The 14,729-nt window shown below is 36.3% G+C and overlaps 4 protein-coding genes across 4 annotated transcripts; 2 read left to right on the top strand and 2 right to left on the bottom strand.

Moving 5' to 3' along the window:
* Positions 1–870: 870 nt before the first annotated feature.
* On the top strand, positions 871–8,925 carry CBG05206 (the record flags this gene model as incomplete). The annotated part of the gene is made up of 9 exons (XM_002641245.1): positions 871–990; positions 1,492–1,752; positions 1,799–1,944; positions 1,990–2,185; positions 7,506–7,693; positions 7,740–8,214; positions 8,261–8,588; positions 8,640–8,767; positions 8,824–8,925. The coding sequence occupies 9 exons, from the start codon at positions 871–873 to the stop codon at positions 8,923–8,925; spliced, it is 1,944 nt and encodes a 647-aa protein (XP_002641291.1).
* CBG05207 lies at positions 2,234–5,963 on the bottom strand (the record flags this gene model as incomplete). The annotated part of the gene is made up of 6 exons (XM_045243669.1): positions 2,234–2,501; positions 2,546–2,855; positions 3,832–4,038; positions 4,092–4,582; positions 5,242–5,486; positions 5,931–5,963. The coding sequence occupies 6 exons, from the start codon at positions 5,961–5,963 to the stop codon at positions 2,234–2,236; spliced, it is 1,554 nt and encodes a 517-aa protein (XP_045092880.1).
* Positions 8,926–9,045: 120 nt separating the features above from the next.
* On the bottom strand, positions 9,046–11,859 carry CBG05208 (the record flags this gene model as incomplete). The annotated part of the gene is made up of 9 exons (XM_045243668.1): positions 9,046–9,096; positions 9,166–9,368; positions 9,414–9,466; positions 9,520–9,644; positions 9,691–9,760; positions 9,873–9,940; positions 9,982–10,582; positions 11,360–11,477; positions 11,649–11,859. The coding sequence occupies 9 exons, from the start codon at positions 11,857–11,859 to the stop codon at positions 9,046–9,048; spliced, it is 1,500 nt and encodes a 499-aa protein (XP_045092881.1).
* A 485-nt stretch (positions 11,860–12,344) lies between these two features.
* CBG05209 lies at positions 12,345–13,002 on the top strand (the record flags this gene model as incomplete). The annotated part of the gene is made up of 4 exons (XM_002641248.1): positions 12,345–12,395; positions 12,444–12,665; positions 12,720–12,863; positions 12,913–13,002. 4 exons carry the CDS (start codon positions 12,345–12,347, stop codon positions 13,000–13,002), a joined length of 507 nt encoding a protein of 168 aa, XP_002641294.1.
* Between the last annotated feature and the right edge of the window lie 1,727 nt (positions 13,003–14,729).

The following is a 14,729-nucleotide window of genomic DNA, read 5'->3' as shown; positions in this document are numbered from 1 at the left end:
GGGCCCGGCCCCGGTTCCTCGAGAGCTTAGCCGTCGTTCTGCAGCGTCGCGACTGGGAAAACCCCAACTTTGACAAACGATATATCAGCTCAAATTTGATCAAATAATCTGAAACTTGGCCAGTTTACAGACGAATCATTAGACTTTTTGCATAATAAGTTTCAGCACAATACAACGCTATACACAATTTTTATGCTAGTACAAACTCGAGTCCGGGTGATTATGTATTAGGTTGTTCGGAAAGTCCTTTCCATTTTTAGCGTCAGATACATTCAAAGTAAAATAGGTCAAAACGATGTCGGATAAATTAGATGTAATGACCATCATTATCAAGAATAGGTATGGGTCGTAAAAGGGACACTATTATCAGGCAGCTCCTAATACTCCATTCTTTGGTAGACCACCATACCGACAACATCCCATTTTTAACACGAATTTCACGTTTCGAGACGTCTGGTGGTTGAGTGCCTTTGTCAACCCACTTAGCATGTTGCTTATTGTAATCACACTTTACCCATTTATCACCACTAGCAATGGTTTGATTCCAACATTTATGTGTGCAACGCAGGATGAGAAGATTCAAACAGGTGCCCACCCGGGGAAAAAAGTTGCGTTGAGCCAAAAGATGTGGTCAATTTCTTCCCACTTTTTGACTGTGCCGAGAGTTTTCAATCTACGGTTTTTTAACGAAAGGCTTGCCGCTGATGTACTTCATATTTCACACACAGTTTGAGGAGGGTCCCTTTCTTTCCCAGCTTTTAATGCATGCAAACCTAATGTAAGCCCATTTGCCTTTTTGAAGGGGGATTTTCGTCAAACAAGAATTCCCGTTTTTCAAATTACTGAATCCAGGTTGTGATAGTAGTTCGAATGGGTGCATTTGCGTTGTTAACCGCTACTAGTTGGCGTTCGATTTCAGCTAATTTAAGATCAGATAAAAATACAATTAAAATGATAGTCCAAAAATGGAAATTAATAGAGCCGAAAACGGTGAGCATATCTCATTACACGAAAAGGGGGGGGGGAATGATCTCCGTTGGGGTGCAGACACTATTAGACCCCACCAATATACTGATAAAACGACAGCTTCCTCGCTTTTACCCCGTTCAAAAAAACAAAGTTTGAAAACAACAGATCAAAAATGGAAAGGACTTTCCGAAAAACCTAATAGGTCATTCGTTGGATGAAGCCGTGCGAATTCGGAATGAAGACTTTTTCAATTTCGTTATAAAATTATTATGATTCAAATAAGAAACTACATTTTCGTAGTTGATAGTTTTTGTGTAGCGCTTCCAAGAAAAAAGTTATGACTCATTGAAAATACAGGACATTTTAGGATTTTGGTGTTTTTTTCTCGGAATTTTAGTAGTAGGTAAATTTCTATAAAGAGCATCTCAGTCCAACTCAAATTTTATTCAAGTACAAACTTTTGGTCCAGGTGTAGAAGTTTAAGTATAAATCAGAGGCTACTTTTCCTATTTTAAATTCCAGAGATGTTGCCGAGATCATCCGAATAAACTAGACTTGGATGCTCTCCTGATCTCTCCAATCCAACGGGTTCCCAGATACGAGTTGATCGTGAAACAAATGCTGAAACATACTCCAGTAGAACACGAAGATCGTGAACGTCTTCAAAGAGCTCAACGTCATATCCACTGTCTGGCAGTTGCCATAAATCAACATAAAGACGGAAGTGAACAAATGGAACAGAGGTTAAGAGAAATCGAAGCGATAGTTGATGGATTAGATGACGTGGGTTTTGATCTTCTGATCTGTAACAATATTCTGAATATTTCAGTTGGTGACAAAAGAGAGGACGCTTCTCCGACATGACATCATCACTTTGAAAGGGACAGACCGGGAACGATGTATTTTTATGCTCTCTGATCTTTTACTGGTGACCAGTGTCAAGAAGAAAGCAAAGGTTATGTACAATAAATTGACGTAAGAATCTGAAACAGAGAAGAAGTCGAGATTCTGAAAATTTAGATCACAGTCTATGGATTTTCTGGAGAGCAATAGATTCAAACTTTTGTTCAAAGTCGCTTTAGAAGACGTTCAGATATCAAAAGACACACTTTCTCAATTGGAAACTGTCGAGAGGAAATTGGAATCTTCTAGAGAAGATGATCGAGTTTTAAAGAAGATGTCACAGTTGTGTTCTCTATTGAAGTGTGAGAAGAAGGTAAGGGTTTATTTCTCTAAAAAATAAATACTCGTATTCAAAAACGTATTAAAAATCGGGATGCGAACAATATCCAATCGGGCTTTGTCCGGATACTGTAAGGTTACGGTATGTACCGCAACAGCTAACAGATCCAGTATTGTCACCGGAGAATGGGAGACCTTTTGTAAAGTATTGCCAGTAGCATGGTGCTGCCATATCAGAATCAGCTAGGCGGATGAGAGAAGTGATTGTTGATAGTGTTCCTCCAATTATTCCGAATATTAGAACAGCAGCGTTCAAGGCAAGAATTGGCTTAGGAGTTAGACGGAGGATTCTGAAATATTCTCTTTTTTTTTAAATTTCTGACTTTCTTCTCACTCTTTGAAAGTGACTCTTTCGTGATGTGGTTCTGCTACATCTTCGTTTTTTTCATTTTCCTGAAGCCAAATTACTTCCTGAGTTCTGATAGAGAGATAGAAGATTGGAGGTAGAATTAGGGTCATCAGAACCATCGTGGATGCTCCGATCTGAAAAGTTATTGTTGTTTTTAGTATTATGTGACCGATTAGAGGAGAATTTCGAAACCGTACCAAATCAAGAACGGGCCCAAAATGTGGAATAGAGAGGCCAATGAAGATGACGAACCAGAAAAGCACCGTACGAACCAGGAATCGTTTAATTCCAAATTCTGAAAAGTTTTGATTTGTTTTTGGAATCTACAATATTTTAAGAATTCCAAAAATTCAAAAGTTTCAAGATATTCCGAAATTCCGAAAAGTTCAAAATTCTAAAATTTTAAAAAGTTCCAGAAACTCCAAAAGACCCAAAGTTCCAGAAGTTCCAGAAAATGCAAAATTTCAAAAATTCAGAAATTTCAAAAAATTTAGAAATTCAAATAATTCCAAAAAAATTCCGAAAATTCAGAGATTTCAGAAATTTAGAATCTCCAAAAATTTCCAAAATCCAGAAAATTTCGAAAATTCAGAAATTTTTAAAAATTCAGAAATTCCAAAAATTGAAGAATCCGAAATTCTAAAAATTCTAAAATTCAAAATTCCAAGATTCTAAAATTCGAACAATTCAAAAATTTCCAAAAAAATTCCGAAAATTCCAAAAAATTCAAAAGTTTCAAAACCTCAGAAATTTCAAGAATTCAGAGATTCTTGAAATTCTAAAAATTCAGAAATTCCGAGATTCTAAAATTCTGAAAATTCAAAAAGTTCCAAAAATTCCAAAAATCCGAAATTTCCAAAAAAAATCCAGAAAATCCGAAATTTCATAAATTCTGAAATTTCAAAAAATACAAAAAATTCAAATACTATTTTGTAAATTCCAAAAATCCAAAATTCTAAAATTCTAAAAGTTCAGATCCAAGATTCTAAAAGCCGAAAATTCCAAAAGTTCAAAAAAATACAAGACTTCCAATAGTTCAGATATTCAGAAAATTCAGAAATTTAGCAAATTCAAAGTTTCTAAAATTTATTTAAAAAACCCGAAATTTCAAAAGTTTACAAATTTCAAAAATTCAAAAACTTTTGAAATTTCAAAAATCCAAAAACCTTCAAAAATTCCCCAAATTCAAGAATTTACGAAATTTCAAAAATTCCAAAATTCCGAAAAATTCCAAAAATTCAAAAACACAAAAGAGCTATCTTCAAACTCACTATGTGGTACTTTGAGTAACGCCTCAACTTGTTGAATCGGTGGTGACATAACAATAACAATGGTAGTGATAACGTGAACAGCAATCATCAGATTCACAGTTTGTTGAATCCATTTGATTTGTAGCGAAGGAATAATTGCTTCCCCAACGGTGCTTCCGTAAACTAAATATCCACCAACAGCAATACAAAGATACAAGCATGTGCAGACTGAAAAATAAGAAATCAGATTAATTCCCAGAAGAATCAATCTGGCTACTTACAAATTATAGCCAAAACCACAGAATGCACAAAATGAGCGGGTTTTCTCATATCGTGTTGAATCGTTGGAAGCGTTGCATGACCTCCAAATGCAAACACAAATGTTCCGAACGCCATGAAAGCCTTCAGAAGGTTGGGCTCCTCGTGTGGAACATCTTGAGAGCACACGGGAGCATCATGAGCCAATCCTATAACCACGAGAATCACTGCAAATGTACTGGAGCCTGCGGAAAATAGAGCAGCTTGCCAGAAATGCATTGGTGATGGGAGCATGGTGGCTGGCCAGACAGCAAGTCCAACGATTAGAATTAGATAACATTGGTTGATATCTAAAGAAAAGAAGAAGTGCAGTAGAATGGAAAGATTCTTGGCGGCAAGGAGAACTAGAACAGTGGCGAATCCGATTTGAGTGATACAGATCATGAAGGCAATGAAGGATCTCATTTTACGACCGATTGTTCTGTATGCCATTTCTCCATACGGCTTGCGGCAGCTGAAAATGGTTTTTTTGTTTCGAATGAGGAGATTTAGGAGATTTAGGATAAAATTTAGAATTTGAATCTGTTCACTATTTCCTTGGTATCGCCAAAAAACTGTTCACCGTAAAAACTGTAATAATTCTACCCAAACCATCTACTTAGATCTACTTTGATCATCTACTTTGATCCATATATCTCACTTTCTGTGAAAGATATCAAAAAGTGATAAATTAACAAAATGCTTATCATATCAACAAGAATATTTCGTCAGTTAACAAATTGTTTTTATCTTGGACAGGAACCGATATAAATTAGCTCCAAGTGAAAAGTTAGGAGGCCCTTGTATTACAGGTTTTACGCTATATTGAAATTGTCCGATCTTGATGTTCACTACAAAAATCAAGTTTATTTATGGTTGATATTTTCCTAACTTTCAGAACAGGCTGAAAATTTATAATAACTTTTGTAGCCATTCTTCAATCCTTTTTTCATTTCCAATATCCAAAATATATATTTATCATAGGTATGATTTTCCCTAGATCAACTGCGATACGAAGTACTGTTTATCACATCTATACTCTTTATCACATTAACGTTTCAAATTAGGACACAAAGCGGAACTATTTTTTTTTGGACTGATAACTTCCTCTTATTCAAAAACTGGGAAACTCACTGATCTCCTCTATACTCTGGCCATCGATTTTGCATGATTTTCCAAGTCCAGCACAGCTCAAGGGCTGTATAAAGTGAGAATCCAGAACATAGGAGAAGAAGAATCAGCCCGGGAATCAGACCCATTGATGTGAGAGCATAGGAAAGAGCAATCATTCCACCGCCAGCGGTTTCTCCGATGATGAAAATTGCGGCGATTATCCATCCGATTCCTTTTTCGTTTATATGAGATGTGGGACCATCTTTCTGAAATTTTGTGTGAGAACTAAACTTATTTGAATAGTACTGTTTTTGATCGAGATACAGTATATCCTGTTATTGACAACCGAACCTACATATTGTTCCAATTTGACCTCAATCAGCTCGATTTTTTATTGTTTAAATTTGAGCCCATATATCTCGGTTCTTGTAAAAGATACTAAAAATTTGTCAACTGATAAATTATTTATCATAATATCAACAGCATTTTATCAATTGACCACTTTTTGATATCTTTCACAGGAGCCAAGATATAAGGGCTCAAAGTCAGCGGTTTGGGCGGCCTTCTTGCGCTCATAGTACAAGTGGAGGTGTTACGTTATTTCGGTGGAAATACAGTAGTTTCAGTTAGAAAACCCTGGTTTTCAATTATTTTTAGTTACCGTATGTTACAGTATTCCTCGTTTTTTTTATTTGAAAAAAAAAACTCACATCAGTCGTCGACCAGACTCTACTTAATCCCATACTTGCTTGCCACTATACCTTTTTGGTTCAATACTGAAATTTTGAAGATAAAAATATTTTTAAAAAAAGATAAAAATACAGTTCCTTCCCACTTCAAAAACAATCAAAAAAGGTGTAAAAAAGCAAGAAAACAATACCAAAATGATGTATTGTCTAAGACATCAACACATGATACCTTCTGAAGAATTGACGTTTTCTGATGCAAAATTTGATTCTGAATTGAGAATGACAAAAAGTTTTTCGAGTTTTTTTAGAGTTTTGACATGGAAAGGGAATGGAATCGGAGAAGATTTGCATGAATAGGTATATGAATTTTTGGGTTGAAAAAGAAAAATTCAAAAGAGGTGAAAAAAAGGAGACAGCGGTTGTGAAGAGGAACACGATGAATCGAGTGTAATGTTGTGATTTCCAAAGATGATATGATAAAAGTAACGAAATAAAAAAGAAGATGAAGATGAAACCGGTTTACAGATTCTGATGGAGATGTTGGAGACGATGGAGACGGACAACTCAATGAACATCCGAGAGCTCACGGAAAAGATGAGCAATGATCCAGATTTGAGTGCAGTCCATTTGGATGTTCTAACCTCGTAAGCCAATGTCTATTTGTTCAAAAAAAACATAACCGGTTCTCTTTTGCCAAACAGAAATGGATTCGAACCGTTTGTTTTGGAATTTCCGAATGCGGAAAAACGAAGTGTTTGGGAGGCAACGTTCAAAGATGCAAAGACGACATTGGCAAAACATTTGACTGCGGCACCGAGTTGTAGTTTGAAGACTATTATAGCTCATCAGACAAGGCCTGGACTACAGGTAAATTGAATTTCAGTTTTTGGAAAAAAATTGAAGAATCTCCATATACAGTGTCGGTTAATAAAAACGCGTTTTTCAGTTGACTTTCGGCATTTTCAGAAGTCTATAGCTCGGTCGTCAAGAGTCGGATCACTTTGAAAATTTCGGAGGGCCTAAAACATACCTAGATTAAAAACTTTGCATTCACAGAACTTTTTTTGAAAATTCCTTCCATTTTTGATTTCTGAAAGACAACCTTTATTGTCCTGTTGTTGTACTGAAAAATTGAGAAAACAGGCGTCTTTAAGAAATTGGAAAATACCTGAAAAACTAGGAATTTTCGAAAAATTCTGTGAATTTCAATCTAGGTCTGTTTTACACCCAGTAAAATTTTCAAAGTGATCCGCGACTTGACAATTGAGCTCCAGACTTCTGAAAATGCCGAAAATCAAGTGAAAACCGCGTTTTTGTATATCTTATGGAACGGTACTGTATGTACATGATAAGAAAGATAGAAAATGTTTTGAGAATATACACACAACAAAACATACTTCTGAAAATCGTCTTGTTCATTTCAAAATCTAAATCTAAAAAAATTCGACTGAACGTTAAAAAATTCCTTCCGTATTTGAAAGAACAATGTTTCAAATATTTTTTAATGTCAACTTCTTAAATTTTTCTTGAAATTGTAGTTTTTCTGAATTTCCTTTTTTTCTGATAGTGAGTATTTCTTAATCTAATAATTTTCAGCTATGCACCGCTACAGTAGTCCCGGGAAAACGCGTGGACAATACCCCGTTCCTTTGGGTATGTGCCAGTGATAAATTCAGTGGTCAGGTAGCTGTGATGGCTTTGGATTCTGGAGAAATTACAATTGAAAGCTGTTCGGCGATTGGGAACGCAGCAGTGACTGCGATGTGTACAGTACCACCACCGATGTAAGTTAAAATTTTTGTTTTCAAATTTGAAATTTCAAAATTTTAGGAAACCCCGAAAACGAAAAATCAAGTCACAAAAGTCTTTGGAACAAATGCAAAATGAGACAATAATGGATATCAACAGCAGTGGATCAGATTCAGAATCGTCTTCAGATGAAGGTGCTTCTACCGCCGGACAGACAACTGTATGGATTGGAAACGACGATGGAGAAGTGTTCGTAGTGAATTCCACTGAAAGAGTGCGATCCAGAACAAGAGATCGGTTGGCTCGACTTCGGAATAGTATCACTTCGATTTGTGCAGCAAACGGGAATGTTTTGGTGGCAACTTCGTATTCAAATCAAGTTCAATTATTGCTATTCCGACCTGGATCAGATGGCAATTGGGATTTGGATAATCCACAAACAGTTGGACATGTTTGTCAAGCACCTATTACTAATATGCAACAAATTGGAAGACGAGTTATTATAGCCAGTGGAAACTCATTACATTCATATTTCATAGATACTGGCAAGTTTCAGGTGAGTCATTCTAGTTGAGTTTTCTTAAAACTATTCTGGTTTTCAGCCACCCGTCGAAATCCTTCCATCCTCCGACGTCATCACTTTAATGAATGTAACTGGTCAATACGTATTTTTATGCGGCCGAAAATCTACGGAAATTTTCGTATTCGATGTCTTCGAACTATCAGTTCTGAATAATTTCAATATTGCATCATTCGTTCGTTCTCAACTACTAGGAAGGGAACATATTCTTCGAGAACATAAAATGGGTTGCCTTCGAGTATCCTGTCTAACAGTAGCTCGTCATAATCTGTGGATTGGAACATCAGCTGGGTTTGTTTTATCAACGTCTGTACAATCAGCAAAGTCCAACCCAACTCCTGATCTTCGAGGTGCGTTTTTTTTGAAAATTTTTGCAAAATTTGAAGTTTAAAATTTTTTAGTGTGCGAAATCGGTCACAGTGGTCCGTGCCGAATCCTGTTGCCCATTCAAACTCCAACACATTTCAATCATTCTTCTCGGAAACAGAAACGAAGTAGTTTGAATGTTCCATCGCAGCAATCTTCACAGGTTTGTCAATTTGTGCATAGTTGATGCAATCTAGAAAGCCAAAAAATAATTTTCAGCAGCTATTGGTCAGTTGTGGAGAAGGTTTAGACGATGGAACAGCCACCCAAGACCCATCTACAGATTCGATCAATCATCTGATTTTCTGGAAGTGCTCATGAACCTCTCATTTTGTAAACTTCTGTTTTTTTCAAATAAATGTATTTATTACTGCTAGCTCAATTGAAAAAAATATGAAAAAAGTTAAAAAGATGCACCAAGAATCCAATACTAGCGATTCCTCAAGTCATCGGTGAGCATACGGAACATCTGGTTTCCTTGATCTTTTTAAACTGAAATTTCAACCAAAATCTGTTTTTATAAAAGTTTCATTCGTTGATTCAAAATCTATAAATCTAAACATTTCTAAAAGAGCAAAATCCGTTTGGATCTAACTCGGATGTTAGATTTCGATAAGTTCCACAACAACCAATAGTTCCATTCGGAGCTGAAAATGAGAGACCAGACTGGAAATATTGAATGTAGCATGGAGGAGGCAGAGAAGAATCTAAAAATGTTCGAATGGCTGATATCGTGGAAATGATGGCTGCCAGTAGACCAAACGCTGAAAAAACTGGAATCCAACGATGTCAGTTTTCAGAATACTTACTCATGGAAACTATGTTGAAAATCAGAATATGCTTGGGTGTTGTTTGGAAAATTCTGAAAAAAATTTGAGAGTTTTCGTACCAGTTTTTTTAAATTGAACGGCTCACTCTTTGAAACTCGGGAGCTCCGTCCTCTTTTTATTCAATTTCCATTTCTCTCTGAAAGCCCTCAATGACAAGTAGAATGCGGATGGTAGAATCATTGCAATCAGAGAATTCACAGAGGCACCGAGCTGAAATTTTAGAATCTTAATTTTAAAAAAATAATAATAATCCCACCAAATTTATCATTGGTCCAAAATGTGGGAATGTGAGAGCTGTCAAGGTAACTAGGAAAAAAACCAGAGTTCTGAGAAAGAACCTTTTCAAGTTGAATTCTGAAAATAATCTTAATTTTTGAATTTCGTCCCAATAAGTTTGGGTGAGACTTGCCTGCGGGTATTTTTGCCATTCTTTCAAACATCTGAAAAGCTGGTGAAGAAGCAATTACTATTGTAGATGCCACGTGGATTGCGAACATTAGATTAATCTGAAAATAAGGTGAGCTTCTAAGAATACATGACAACTTACCAATTGCTGAAAAGTGGTATTTTGGATAGACGATATAATTGAATCTCCAATTGAGCTACCGTATACAAAGTAGCCTAGATAAGATACAACCATATAATATACTGAAATGATTCCCCATGTGAGCATCAAAGAATAAGAAAATTGGGATGGATGTTTCATATCATGCTGACAAGTTGGAAACGATGGATGAGCTGCATATGCGAAAACCATAGATCCATAAGACATAAACGCTTTGAATACACTAGCAGGCTCATGAGGTACATCTTTACTGCAAACAGGAGCGTCCTGAATCACTCCAATCACTATCAGAACCACTGCAGCCCAGCTGGAAGCAGTAGAAATCCATGCGATTTGCCAGAAGTTTTCAGGACTTCGAAGCATTATTGATGGCCAGACAAGGACAGCGACAATGACAATCAGATAACACTGACTGATATCCATTGCTAGGAAAAAATGAAAGAGGACGGATGCATTTTTGGCGGCAAGGAGTAAGAGAACAACGGTATATCCTAGTTCCGAGAAGCATACCATTATTTCTATTGCGTGTCGAGCAATAGGTCCATAGGAACGTAATGCAATAGCACCATATGGATTTTGGCATCTGAAAATTTCTTGGACTTTCTGCAGTTTCTGTTTTTCAAAAGAGCCTTATTGACCAAAAGTATATTTTAACAGTTTTTGTTCAAAACCCTTTGTACTTTTTCTGTTTCCTTAAAGATTTGAACGAGCCACAAACACACATACCGTTAACACTCCAATAGAATCAACTTTAATTCAATTTATCTCAGTTCCTGTGAAAGATATAAAAATGTGGTCAACTGGTGAAATGTTTATCGTAGAATTAGTAAAATTTTATTAGTTGACTACTTTTTGATATTTTTCACAGGAATCAAGATGATTGAGCTTAAATTTGATGATAAAGTGTTTACGGTAAAAGTCACTTATTACCCCGAATCACAAAACTGTTATGTATATATTTTCCCAAATGGTTGATTTCATTTTTGTACAAAAAAGTTTCAAACTACAAAAATGAGTTGTTAGATTTTTTGATATTTCCTGATATTTTCGAAAATTTTGAACCATCTTATCATTGTAATTTCCGCAAAACCTGTGATAGACGGGCCCCTTACACTTTTTAGTTTGAGCTTAATTATCTCGATTCCTGTGAAAGATATCAAAAAACTGAAAAAATGTTTCTGATATTATGATAAACGAGTTATAATTTGATATCTTTGATAAGACCGAGAACAATTGTCTCAAAGTCAAATTTTTGGGGGCACTTCTATAACAGGTTTGACGATGTTTTTTAAATGAAATTTTCGAGAATCAATTTTTGCCGATTCTGAATTTTTCTCTTTTTTCTATAAGTTATACTTACAATTTCCGATATTCAGGCCATATTTCCTGCAACATCAACCACATCCATCCTAATTGTAGACCAGTATTTAATGAGAACCCCGCACAAACTATAGTCAAAAGTGTACCGATTTCAACTCCTGGAAATGTTTTTTTTTATTATCTACTGAAAAACTTTTGATTTCCGAGGTTTATTATTGTCTATTTTACACTGTCTATGTAGATAGACCAAGGTCAACAACTAGAAACTACTTTCCTCCTTCTTTCAAAAAAAAAAAGAAAATATAAGCTTTTTGATTTCTAAAAATTACCCATAACAGAAAAGGCCATTGGCATTGCCAACATTCCAGCTCCAGCAGAATGACCAATCAAAAATAATGAAGCTTTTGGCCATCCCATTCCTCCAGAATGCACTTCATTTTTGGACTGAACAATGTAACAATAAGGAAAAAAAACGTCAAATTTTCTCACTTTTCTCCCGGAATCAGTTTCAAACGGATGAACCATATCTGGAGAATACATGATAGGGGAATTATTGTCTTTGAATCGAGAAAACTTTGTGTGGTCTACTATCATCAACCTGTCAACATCTTCTTTTTGTTTATCAAAAAGTGATGTGTGATTCTTCTTGAATCACGAATCATAAATTTTCTTTTTTGTTTTTACCATTGGGTGGGGTTCATGGAAATTTGCATGATTTTTCATCTCTCTAGTGATTTCCATAGGAAGGTGACGGTTTCTGCGGCGAGGGTTTCTGCGGAGGAAATACGCTTCATTGAAAGAACATTTTCATTTTGATGAGACAGGAATCAAAAGTTCTTTCGAAATTCTCTTAGAAAGCAAGCTATTTTTATTACATTTCTTTTAAAAACTCTATTTGAACTCCCGCTAAAAAAATTTCGCAACGACACTCCGCCCTAACGACGCGCCTGTTGTTCACCGTAAATCGATAAGGATTTTCCTGATTTTTTCTATTTTCAGAAGAAATTCTAAATTATTTAATCGAGATGCTTCGTAATACTTATTCTTTTGTTACAAAAGCAACACGCCAAATCCAGGTAATCATATAAATATCAACTAGTAAATCACAATCTCCGTTTTTTCAGTTATCAGCCGCCTCTTCATCTGTCTCTTTCACTGGAGTGATTCCGACGGAGAAAATCGAGAAACGATACACATTAAGCAGTGGACCAGGAGGCCAAAATGTGCAGAAAAATGCCACAAAAGTAGAGATCCGATTCAAAGTTAGCGAGGCAGAGTGGTTATCCGATTCGCTGAAGAATTCCATTGAAGAGAAGCTTTCACATCGAATTAACTCTGCTGGAGAGGTTTGTTATTTTTGAGCCTCTTTTTTTATGGAAACGATAATTTCTCGGTTTCAGCTCATTATCGACAGTGATAGAACACGAGAACGCCATCTTAACGTTGCCGATTGCTTCGATAAGTTGAGATCTGCCATCTACGCCATCGAAAAGGAGCAAGGAAAGCGACAGACTACCGAAAAAGACGAAAAAATTTTGAGAGCGGTGCGAACTCATCGTGAAACTTTTTCCAAAGTGCAACTTATATTTTCAGAGAGCAGCAATTGCCACACAGCATCGTCTATTCGAAAAGCGGAGAACGAGTGAGAAGAAGACGTCGAGAAGAGCTGCCGTAGATCTATAATCACCGATTTTATTTATTGTTTATGTGTTATTTCCCAAAGTAGATATAGGTTTCCGTTGTTTTTTCTTGTTATTGAGATTAATACACATTTTTTTAGCTCATGATAGTCTGTTCTATTTATCCTCCCACTCAATTCTCTAGACAACCAATTTCTATTACCCATCATCAGGTGTTTTGGGAGGAAATGGTTCAAACGAATGTGCGCGAGTGAGGAAAAGAGAGAGAGAGAGCGTTCGACCTGGAGAGAATGCGAGAATTAATGCCCAAACGAACGCATATAAACCTCTTCTTATTTGCCTGGTCCGCAGAGAGAAACAAGGCCTCCTCATCACGTGGAAGGCACTGATTCCATGTGTTTGTATGCCGTTTTTGTGTTGAGACAAAATGCCTGCCAGGGCACACCAAATTATAGTTTCAATTCTCGCAATCCTTCGTTTGAAGCTAATGATTCATCCAGGGCTCTTTTTTTCTATTTTCAAAAAAAAAGAACCGCCCTTTTCCTCTTCATAATCCTCTCTCTGATCATCATTATCCGGTCCGTTTCATCTCGTTTCCATAGCTATTTGGGCTGAAAGAGTCTAGAAATGCTGCTCTCCAGAAGTATTTCATTCCAAAAAAATAGCTCTTATTATAGCATTCCCCAGAATTAGATTGGCTCAATTACTAGTCACAAGAATTCAAAAAAGCGGGGGAAGAAAGGACTAACGACCTCCATAATCCATATTCTCTGAAATTCATTTGGGTCCATATTGTGTGTTGGGATTCAATTTCGGAAGACATTTTCTTGTTTTTTTGAACTCAAAAAAAGCAAATCAGATCTGAATCTCAAGTAGGCAAGGATTCATTAGGAATCCTGAGAACCCGAAATGAAAAAAGGGGAAGATTCGAAATGAATTTCAATGCAAACAAACCTTCTACTTTTTAGAAGAAAATCTATATTTTGCTCTTGTAGGTCAGTTTCTAATCAAAACGATACGGTCATTTTGCCCATCTGTTCACTGTTTGAACACACATCTGTCTCTGTCCATCTGCCACAGAATCTGCATAATTTGGTATCGCCGGTTTCCTATTTTTTACGAACCTTTTTTCTGAGAATCTCAAAATTAATAAGCTTCGTTCTTCTTCTTCTCTTTCTTCTCTTTTTTTTTCTCTAACATGTAAATAGGCTAGTGGTCTTTTATCTACCACAAAACTGCTTCAAAGGACTCTTCTGTCAAATTCACTTAAATTTTCATTTCATCTTCTTTTTTTTGTTCCGTTTTCATGTTCTTCTCTCCTACTGGCACGAGCGTGCCATGTGACCGGCCATGTGATTGTTCGAGTAAACAGTACCTGCCAAAACTTCTAAAAATCATCGTCTACCTGTATTCCTCTACATCATTCATCTCATGTTACAGACAAAGAAGCAAGATGAGCTTCTTCCTCTTTTGATTGACGTCTTCTGAAATCTCCCAGACGACTCTAATCTCGAATACAAGACGGCGACAAGGATGAGCCAAGACGACAACGAGGAGAGTGGTGAGTGATGAGACGACACACTCGGCTATTTTTTGATGTTTTCCCTATCGCACTTGCTCTTCTTGAGCTGCATACCAAAGCACTCATCTCTGATGTCTTCTAGAGGACTTTTTTCGGCGAGAAATTTTGGAAGCCTGTGAATTTCTAATTAGAAGTCACGCGATTTTCAGATATTCTCCTTTCCAGAGATGATTCATAGAGTGCACTAA

The sequence above is a fragment of the Caenorhabditis briggsae genome (assembly GCF_000004555.2).
Source record: "Caenorhabditis briggsae complete genome, chrIII, whole genome shotgun sequence".
Taxonomy (NCBI): Eukaryota; Metazoa; Nematoda; class Chromadorea; order Rhabditida; family Rhabditidae; genus Caenorhabditis; species Caenorhabditis briggsae.
The sequence above is the reverse complement of the archived record's forward strand: the minus strand, read 5'-3'. Positions and strand labels throughout refer to the sequence as shown.